Raw genomic sequence first — 11112 nt, forward strand, 5'->3', positions numbered from 1 at the left:
CCAATGCAAACCTAATCAAGTAATTGCTTTTGATGGTCTTAATATTTGAGTACTTCTCATTTATTTAAATGTAGAAATTGATTTGATCCTATTTTATCGCTTGTACAAACTGATTTTTTGAGTCTGCTGCTGCACTTTGGTTATCTCAGATTGATTTAAACATGCTGTATGCACAAACATTTTGATTTCATTTAATTTTGATGGTCTCTCCTTGAATAGAATGATGTGCAATCCTGAATGCAATGCGACCAAACCTTCCAGCACAGAAAATGGTTAGACCAAACCAAGGTCAAATACCTTTAGTGAGTGACTTATTCTATGTTACCAGCAGCTTGCCAACCACAGCAGTACTAGCTGGCTCTGTAAGTAATCCCTTCTTCACTTAACTTGTAGAGCCACATTGCACAAAGATGCACGGCGAAAATTTAGTGTGACAGTGTCTGTTGTGATTGGCCCTTAATAGTAATCTTTCAGAGGGAAATTCACCCTTTAGATTTCTCAGTAAGAAACGGGATGATGGGAGGGGGGGAAGCTGATTAGGAGCATCCTCAAGCTGCCAACATCTTTATCTGTCAAAGCTCTGGCCGATGATGCTAAATTGACAGCTTTAGAATGTGTTTTTAATGCTAATTCAACAGCTAAATCCGCCCAGAGTCGGGTTAGCCGTAGTGCCCTGTGGGGCAGCGGTGTCATCGAGTGTCCCTAAAGACTGCCCAGTGCTGCTCTGTGTGGTCCAGCCCCCCCAGAAGAGAGTTGAGGGCTCTGGGCCTCTGCCTCCCTCTTCTCCTTGTCCTCCCTTGATATCAGGAGTGCTGGAATGGAGGAGTAGCACTGGAAGGGAGAGTGGCGGGGTAGGGGTGGGGGGGGATGCTGGGTCTCCCTAGTTGCCAAGCGAACACCATATGGGCAGCTCACTGGTGTTACTGGGGGCCCGGGGCAGTTCCCAGAATTCACATGATAATGAAGCCCGGGGCCATTCAGAGTGCTGGCCTAAAGCTGGGGCTAAGAGCTTTTGATAGCCCCCAGCAGCCTGTAGGCCTGCCCACCCTGGGCCCAGCCAGCTTTCCTGCCAGGCACAAACCACCTGTTTGATTTTCCCAGGGCCCTGCCACAGCAGAGGGAGAGAAGAGAAAGAGGGAGCCGGGAGGAGGAGGGGAGGGGCAGCAAAGGAATGTCTCCCTCTTAGTTTGTCACTGAGTGTGTACTTCCCATTCACTTCCTCTTTATAATCCTCCAGCCCTCCCCTCACGTGCACACACACACATACGCGCCATCGCATGAACGCGCACGCCAACACATGAGTATAACCTAGATGCACATATGCACACACCCCTGCTGACCCGCACACAGGCTCTCTCCCCTTTTGTTAAAACTCCCTGAAACAATCCCAGGGAGAAGAATGAAGTTTAAAAGTAGGGCACCTTCTGCCGCATCAAAGTTTCACACAGGCAGATTCCTGGAAGAGGGCCCTGGGTGAAAAGCAGGCCGCTTGTCTTAGCTGTGGTTCTACGTGGGAACCAGAGGAGGGTATCTTCAGTGGGCAGCTAAGGGGAGACTGGCAGTAGATGGACCAGACTGGGCCAGGGATGGGACGAGGGGGTGGATAGGAGGGTGATGCACACTGGGGTACATGAGAGGACACCCGAGCATGAGAGGAGGGAGCGTGGAAAGGGAACGAAGCTTGTGGCACTTGCGGGGGGTCAATGTATGTTTACAAGAAGGGCGCATTCCTTTATCGTGAGAATGGCTGGTGGATGCGCAGCAATAACACCGGGACAGACAGGGCAGATGGTCTCTGGCCGTCTTCAGGAAAACAATGCTTCAGTCCTGTGCTCGCTGCTTTGTAAAACAGTCAGAGGTTGAATAAATAATTTTTTTTTGTCAGTTTAATTTGGCTACGGGGCTTCGAAATGGTATTTGCATATGAAATTCTGACTGACTGCGCGCTCCCTCGTCTGACAAGATTCTGTGGTAAAATATTTCCTGTTGTGCAATCGGGTGATGTGATCACAGTAGCAAAACACAGGTGTGTAGGTGTGACGCTGTGTACTCTGTGGCCACTTCTAGTTCCCGGTGTGAAGGTGGGGCAGCGTTCCTACAGTTTAACCTGAAATGCTGCCTTGCTGGGGGCTAAACACCTGCGCTGCGCTCACTGAGGGAAAAAGGAGGGTGGACTGGGGAGGTAGCGGTGGAGGTGGAGGTGGAGGTGGAGGGGGGGGGGGGGGGGGGGGGGGTCTCTGGTTACTGTAGTCCCCTGGCTGAGCTGTTTCTTTATACACATTATTCAGGTCAGGTGTACGAGGGACATCTGCATAGAAAGTATTACAATAACCCCGCACCAAGGCTCCGCTGTGACAAGAACACACACACCTCCACCTGTTGCACCTGCGCTGCCGTCTGCGGAGCACATGAAAGGACAGCCAGATTCCCACACCCAAGGAAATTAACTTCCTCTTGCTGTTGCGCCCTCTATACAGCGTGGATAAATAGAAACAACAAACAACAGGGGAAACTTGAGCAGGCTCAGATCACAGCTGAGCCAGCGGAGAGCGTTAAAGGTGGGACTTTAGTGTCAAGAGCATCAGGAGAAAGAAACAAAAACTCCCCGAGGCCCAAATAACTTGATTATACCCGCTCCACAATCAAAACAAAAGTGGCAGGCCCAATCTGTTCACTGTCAATGGCGGCTCTCATTTGTCAAGCCCATCCAAGAGGTTGGTTCTCAGGCGACTCGCACAATGCCCAGTGACAAACAGGAGGGCTCTCCTTTTAGCCCTGCCTGCCACCGGGAAGCCCATCTGAAGTATTAATCTTTTGGTGGAAGAGTGGAGGAGAGGGCTCAGCCTGGCCCAGCCATTGTCCCCGGGCCTGGGCCCTCTGAATGGGGCTTTGTCAGCTCCCCAGCTGCCACTGTCCATGCTCCATCTTTGGGCTTTGGCTCCCATGTCCCCTGGCCGTGCTGACTGGACGCCTCTGTGCAGCTGTGGGGATGTGCGGGTTTGTGTGTGTGTGTGTGTGTGTGTGTGTGTGGGATGCAGGGAGAGGTCAGGTGACAGGCCATTTGTCTCACAACACACAGAGACACACACAAATATGTGGCTTAACTTAGGGTCTTACTTGTCATTTCAAAGTGCCGCATTTAGTTGCCATGGAACCTCGGAAACAACAGAACGAGTTCCCATCCCTGGAGCGGTTTCTTAATAAATCACCATCAAGAGAATAAATTCTTATTCATATTTAGTCATCTCGATAAATTCCCACCTTTTACGGCTCACTGTTTTGTTTACGACATAAGAGGAATACTTTTTAGGGCAATTTGTTTGTGACATTTTTACTGCGTTTCTGTTTGATATTGATGATTTCATTACCCTGCTATATGCATTAATTTAAATACACGCACAGTATGCAGTTATCCATAATTCCCTCATCCAGTTTGAAGTGTAAATTAGGAAACAGTGGACACAGAGTGAGGATACAAGCAGCTATTTATTGTTCTCCATCTCCCTCCTGCAGCAGAGGGCAGCTGGCCAGCAGCAATCAGGCCTGTCCCCCATAGGCATCTTCTGGCTACCAGCTGGGAACAGCTGGTCTCCCCTTCTGCTACCAGTGGACCTGAGCCCTGCTGGAAGTCCTGGAAAGGAGAGGACCTTATAGGACCTGACAAACAGGCAATATTCCCCCATAGACAGGTTCTGCTAATGAAGAGGCCTCATTAGGCTACATTTACAGTTTCTATAGAGGTGCATCTATTGTTCGGTCCAAGAGGGGAGCTATAGCCACAGGGCTCCTCAGGACAATGGAGCACCTCATCAGGTTGAGCTGCCAGTTTTACCACAGCCTCAGCACCTAGTCGGTGTTAACTCGCCCAACTGACCACTGTGTGATGTCAGTGGCAAACTGTTGCTATACTTAAAGAAGCAGAGGGAGGGGTGAGGTGGGAAAATGGTGAAATAGTTGCTGGTGGCGCTGGGGGGTGATGACCACCGGACGGAAAAGGGACTCTGGCGTTATTAGATTCGCAACAAGCCGTAACACTGTCTCCCATTGTGTATCCCTCCACCCCTGCCCTCCCCCAAGCCCCTAACCGTAGAGAAGACTACCAGTCCCCCCTGAACACCCCCAACACACAAGCACACACACACACACACATGCACAGACACTCCCAGCTAAAGCTCTCTCTCCAGGCAATTGCCACTGGAGTGGAAAGTATTCCAGAGCACAATGCCTATGCTCTCAATGGGTGCTTTAGCATGCCACCAGTGCGCTGTCACCAGCAGATGGGGAGCTAATTAGAAGCCATTAAAGGGCTTTGATAGTGTGTGTGGGAACCAGGCGGAGGGAGATGGCCACAGGGGTGTAAAGGAGGGGTGAGCTTTGGGTCCGGTGAATGCACACACACACACACACACACACACACACGAACACAAGCAAGAGACAGCGAGATAGAGAGAGAGACCAAGCTGTCCCTGTGGCTCCTCCAGGGCCAAGGACGCAGAGCAGTGGACACCTGTGGAGCTTCAAGGATCTCTGTGAGGTTCCGCCGCACACCAACTATCAGATGGAGATAGTGTTCTTGCAACCTGCCCCTGGCTCTCAGGGAAGGGCACCGTCTACCCACCAGTCTGCTGCCTGCACACAGGAAAAACACCCAACAGGCGGCGAGGCTCCAGCCGGTCTGCGCTGCTGATGACACATCTCTGAACCAGGACTCCCACAGGAAGCGAGGCCTAACCACCGCTCCTCAGTCATTACCGAGGCTGGGCTGCCCAGGGAGGTGGCAGGCCACGCCGGGGCAGCACAGGCGGAAACATGCACAACACACACCCACAGAAGGTGTGACACAAACTCTTATACTCAGCACAAACTTCCTCCTCTTGCACCTGATGCAAGCGCCACCGGTCAATCATCAGTCAGCCAAGGACAGATGTGACATTGTGGTGTGGTAACAGTTTTTGTATCTGACACCACGCTCACCCCTCCCAGTCCCATATGAGCCTCTCCACACACCTGCACACAGGTGTGATCATTATCAAGCAAACAGGAAGAGCCTGACTGGGAACTGGAAACTAATCCCACAGCTGCGAGGAGATGGCCTATGTGTATGTGTATGTGTGTGTGTGTGTGTGTGTGTGAAAGTTAGTAAAAATTGTTGAAAACTTGCATGTGCTGCTCTCCTCTCATAATCAAATTCCTCCCCATTTCTTTTCAACAGTGTATCTCAATAATCATACTGAAGTAAAAACCCTCTGTCTAAGAAACCGTTTATTCTCATCCGCCATTATTGTACTTTGGTCACTTTCATGTTTCGGGAAGTAGTACGAGCTCGACTTATTGTCCTCGCAGCGATAATAACAGCAGCAAAAGTTTCAAAGCGCTAGTGGAATGTCCTATTTCCTCTGAGTGAATTCCTGCACCAACTTTTCCTCTTGTGGCTTCCTGTAGTGTGCTTTTGTAGATCTATTTGCTGTAGCGATAAAGAGGGCGTATTAGCTAATACGTTTCCCCTCCACCAAATGGAACAATTTATGCTGAAAAAGGCTACTGGGAAACTGTTTGTGGCTGCTTGAACAAATATAGCCAAGATACACGATGTCCCGGAGAAAGAAAGAAAAAAAAAAAAAAGGACAAGTGTTGCTTTTCTGCTGTTTGATAGATGGGTGATGTTGCGACAGCGCTGACACAAATAGTCACACAAATAAAAGTGATAATCAGCTCACATATAAAGAGTCCACTGGGAAATGAATTCTGTGTCAGCGACGAAAAGAAGGAAGGGGAGCTGAGAGAGGGCACTGCCATTCTGTCAGTTAAAATCAGGAGCTAATATGTTTCACTTTTCTTTCCCCTCCTCTGCGTCTTCCCTCTGTCTTCTCTCTCCCCTTGCCTTGATGTGCTGTAAACAGGCTAAAAAGGGCCCAGCTGTGTGGAGTTATTGTTGGTGTCAGTAGGAAGTGCTGATAGCTTTTGCAGCTGAACAAAAGCTGGATGAGGGGAGTGGAGGGGCGCTCCAGACACTGTGGCTCCAGCCTAGATTCTCTCCCACAATCCCTGCACCGCACTCCCATTGTTCTGCCCACCCGGCCTTCCCTCCGCCCTGTCAGCTGCGACCTAGGACAGAGGGTGAAAAAAAAAAAAGAAAAGGGAAAAAAAAAAAAAAAAGAAAGTTAAAAAAAAAAAGTTTTTACAGGCTACTGCAACAGCTAGAAGAAACAGCCGGTGGTAGTTAACTTTGTTACAGCAATACTGACGTTATCTCTGGTACGGTACAACATCTGTGCAGATATAAGCAGTGACTCTTTAAATAGCACTAAAATCTGAAGAGAACAGGCTGTTTATTGTAGTAACTTTAAAACTATGCAAAGGATTTAAACGTTGATGTAAAAGTGTGCTCCAGTCTGTTCAGTAATATAAATATTATTCCTAATGAAATGTTAAAATTGCAGAAAAATGCATTAAAATATGATAGAATGGTGCAAAAAATCAAATAGAAGTTATTATAAACATCATAAATGGAAGTATACCATAATTAAATTATATATTATATATAGTGTAAGACAGTAGGGTAATGTAACTAAGCATGAACCTCACAAAAGTCATTGAGTTTACTTGTTCATTCTGCTTTGCTCCCATTTCATTTATTTCACATCTATAGCTAAAAGTCACTTTACATATTCAGAATTTCCATATAAAATATCTGAGCTGCTTTTAAAACCTGGTGCATGTTAGAATAAACTATCCAACAAAGTAGGGGAAAAGTCACATTGTTCAGACTGCATTATTAAACCACTGCTTACACACCAGCACAATAAAAAGGATAATCCTGTACACCCATTGATCACTATATTAGTTGCACTTTCGAAAGCAGCTCTGCCAGAGTCTACTTTAACAAAGCCTCCTGTTTCCACTATTTTGTCCATCAACAAACATGAATGCAATATAATGTACTCGGGTGCACCACCATCCCTTCAGTAATAAAGTAGAATCGTCACCTATTTAACAACAAAAACTGAGAATGCAGAAGGTTTGTTAAAATTTACAACAGCACTTTAGTATTTGGTTGCATTAAAGTTCACAGGTGTTCTCTATAAAGTGGCCCGTAAGTGTATAGAATATAATACTGACAGGGGCCATTGTTTTGCTTAATGAGAGGCTTTTTTTCATTAGCATTGCAGTTTTTTACTTGTGGGATCTGAATATTTCCCTCACTGGTGGCATTAAATGTTGCAAAATTATGGGGAACTTAAATGAGGTAAAAGATTATACATGTTCCATTTAAAGCTTTCATAAAAATTTGTTTTTTTTAAACTCTTTTTTTTGCTATTCCTTAAAAATATGTCTATCCGATCTCAAATTTAAATCAGTGTGATGCATGAAACAGTCAGAGCGCAACAGTTTTCATTAATCTTTGTGTTAATACAACTTTAAATAAAATTCACTAATAACCAGTACTGGGGGGAACTAGCTTCTCCTTTAAAATCAAACATATTTCTAACAGCCAAGTTGATGGTTTCAATTGTTGTCATTACTTCCACACTGTTTTGAAGGATTTTTTATGTTGCATGTACTTAATTACCATGATTGTGAGAAAAAGTTTTTGGCTTTTTCATGTTTTCGTTCATGTAGAGGCTTTTAAGAAACTGATTCATTCAAGAGCAAAGTTGTTGGCAGTTAACTTGATTTACTGCGAAATGCAACTGATCCCAACAAATGTGGGTTTAAATTACAAATAATATTTAGTTGATGCAATTAGTAGTATTATCATGTCAGTCCAACTCATCAAAAGCAATGTTTGCAACTTCAAAGATTTGTCTAAATCAATCAATTGTTATCTTGCAACCATGCATTTAATTAAGTGGTGGGAATAGGTCCTCTGAATGCCTTTTTTGTTCTAGTCTAAACTGAATTCCAGCTTTTTTTTTTTCTTTTTTAAATGCATAAATAAAAAAAGAGTTTTCAGAAGAGGTTTTTATGGCAACCACAGGGACAGAGAGCAGTGAAAGTGGGCTGTTTGAAGGAATGCAGCAGTTATTTTGCGTTAAAATGCGGTAACAACATAATGAGGAGCCTCCCCTCCTTTGTTGCTCCGCTGTTAACCGGCTGACAGCGTTTGCTCTGCAGGTGCGCTGGGCGGTAATCTCATCCCGCTGCTTTAAGGTGATAAATGGACGACAAAGCTCCGGAGCCGGTTTGTTCTCAGGGCTCCGCGCGCCATGCAGGTGAATGGAGCCGCGCGCAGTGCGAAGCTCTCTTGTTTGACGTCTCCATGGAGACCGCCCGAGCGGCGCCAGGCTGACAGGCGTCAAGGCTCCGATGAATGGGTGACGTCACCGCGCTGGCGCCTGCCAGTCTGCTCGGGCTTGTTTGGACAATCTGGGGGGAAGATTCAGAACAGAGCGATGCGATCTGAGTGTGCACACAAGGCTGAGCACACACTGCAGAAACATGTGAAGGAATCCGTGAAGCTGCTGCTCACACTGGGCTTCCTTCAGCACACAGAGCCAGGAAAAAGAGACTCTGTGCTTCGAGAAAAGTGCAGTTTCTGTGCGCATAAAGAAAGCTTTGAGTGTTTTAAAGAGTTTCAGATTCTGTCCAAGGGAGCAGCAGCGGTGTGGGGAAGGACTTGCAGCAGGTTTTGTAAATTAGTAATGATCGGATAAACTGTTACACTCTTTACCATTCCACACAGTTATTCTAAACAAACTTTATCATCTTGAACTAATTACAGCTAAAAAATTCGGAGTGTTTTCCCAGAATTGTTTGGGCCCCTCCGTGTAATTCATTCTCTAACTTTACTGTACCATTGTCATCAACATCTGCAGTGCCATCAACAATTGTGAAAGGCAAATCTAGGGCACTGTGGTAGCCTAATTATCATTAGCCATTCATCCTATTCATCCTGTCCCATCCCACACACATTCTCACAGTACATACCCAAGCATTCACCACCCCTTGACTGTCCCCAGGCAATCTACACCTGCAGAGTCCCCAAGCCATGGACAGCTGGATTCCCACATATTACCCATAAAAGACACACATTTGTTTCCATTTGTAACGCCATCCCTCAAACAGATTGTAAATCCCGATAACCAGCCGAGCGCGCTCATTGGCTGAGAGGCAAGTTTTGAACCGCCTCATCAATACAAACTCATCGGTCTCATTGGTCCATCTCCTTCAAACGGGACAACCCGAACACGCCCCCGTCGTCCTCTGCACTATAAAGCCGAGGAGGTTTGTCCATGTGGATGTTGCGAACTGTCAACATTGAATTGCCAACATCCCTAAGAGGAGGAGAAGCCTCATTGCTGAACTACTCTCTTATTTTTTTTGGAAGCTACACCTCCTACACTAATCAAGATGAAGGTTGTCGGATCTACCTGCGCCCTGAAGAGCAAGGTCGGCGGCGAGGACGTGGTGCGGTGCCTGTCCGATCAGAGCCTGACCATATCCAAGTGCAAGATCCCGCTGCTGGACGAGCAGATGAGCGTCTTTCTCCAGGACATGAACAGCTGCTACAGCAAGCTGAAGGAGCTGGTGCCCACTCTGCCCACCAACAAGAAGGCCAGCAAAGTGGAGATCTTGCAGCACGTCATCGACTACATCTGGGACCTGCAGGTCGAGCTGGACGAGCCGGAAAAGAGCCGCCAGCACTCCGTCGGCAGCGTCCCTCGCACACCGCTGACCACACTAAACGCAGAGCTCACCGGCATCACAGTGGAGGTAAATATCTTGTCAAGCACACTGCAGAACGAATCTGTTAATAGCCAAGTGTCATACAGAGATGCATGCATCCCTGTAAGACCTGATTTTGAATGTCAGCACGCGTGCGTAAAGTTGCAAAGTCCGTGCGTAAAAGCTCATTTTACGCATGACTGTACCAGCTTGATGTCCATGTAAAGCAAATGTACTAATCAAGCTCCTCTTCTCTCTCCCCGCAGAATGGATGCTCAGATGACAGGATTATGTGCCGTTAAGAGCTCGTGGAGCATCGCCCCATCACCCCACAGCGAGCACCGCGAAGAACGAACAAGGCTACTTGATGTGACCACATCAATAAATAAAACCTTGAACTGTGTAGGGACGTTTCAAACTCCCAAAGCTAGAAAAAAATACCGTTGTGTGGACATCCTCCGGCAGCGAGGGTCTCTGTCACTCGCGGCTCTCGATTCATCAGAGGGCCCTGAGCTAAGAAGAAGATGACCGGCGGTGTCCAGATATAGACTGGGTTAGCCGGCGGACCAAGACAAGTTCAGTGCAACCAGCATCGCTTGTTGCTTGTAGAGTTTCTAAAGAAAGCTTATGTTTCTGTTACGCTCTTTGTATCTTGTGTAAACCATATAGAGAATTCAACATTTTGTAAAAGAAGAAAAGTTATTTTCTCAGATTCCTGAGCGACAAACTGTATTGTATATTACAATGCCACAGTATGTGAAGATATTGTTTTCTTACAATGTACCTTATTGGTGTTTTTATTAAAACAAGACAATTATTTTTGAACAAGAACCCTTCTGTGTCACTGTGTCTGTGTGGGGGGGAGAGACGAAGATACTCATAAAGTGGTGTATCACATGATTCTGAGGGGCTTCAGTACAGATCTCTATTCAGGAACTGTGGAAAAAAGAAGTTAATATGGGCTGTTACAGCTTTATTATCACTGTGATTAATATGCATTTAAAGAGCTTATCGTGTAGCTTAGTGCCAGGGGAGTGTAAACTGGTTGTCACTAAAAAGTGCTACACCTTCAAGAAGCTGTTAAGTCATTCAGGTAACATAAAACCAAGGCTGGTGGTAAACATAATGGCGCATAGCCAGTTAAATCGGTAATTTGCCTCTCTATGGGTCATTAACGTATCATATTACAAGAGGAAGTCTCACTTTAAAGATTTTGACAAATGCAGCCAGGGTTCGAAATAAACTTTAAAATAAAGTCATGGCAGTGCTGACAAATGTATTTTATTCAATGTGATCTAATATTTAAACGCGTCTGACATATTCACTTACAAACATCAGGTAATTTGTGTTTTATTGGGAAATAAATACGATTTTTATTTATTTATTTAATTATTTTTTTTAAAAAAGAGGCTTGTTTCACTTCATAAAACTTCCATTTAAAAATGG

The 11112-nt window shown here is 46.0% G+C and overlaps 1 protein-coding gene across 1 annotated transcript; it reads left to right on the plus strand.

The window, feature by feature from the left end:
• The first annotated feature begins 9239 nt into the window (after positions 1 to 9239).
• On the plus strand, positions 9240 to 10497 carry id1 (inhibitor of DNA binding 1, HLH protein). The gene is made up of 2 exons (XM_008283968.1): positions 9240 to 9714; positions 9933 to 10497. The coding sequence occupies exons 1-2, from the start codon at positions 9352 to 9354 to the stop codon at positions 9966 to 9968; spliced, it is 399 nt and encodes a 132-aa protein (XP_008282190.1). The 5' UTR covers positions 9240 to 9351; the 3' UTR covers positions 9969 to 10497.
• Positions 10498 to 11112: the final 615 nt, after the last annotated feature.

Source organism: Stegastes partitus, unplaced genomic scaffold, assembly GCF_000690725.1.
Source record: "Stegastes partitus isolate 25-593 unplaced genomic scaffold, Stegastes_partitus-1.0.2 Scaffold334, whole genome shotgun sequence".
Lineage (NCBI taxonomy): Eukaryota > Metazoa > Chordata > Actinopteri > Pomacentridae > Stegastes > Stegastes partitus.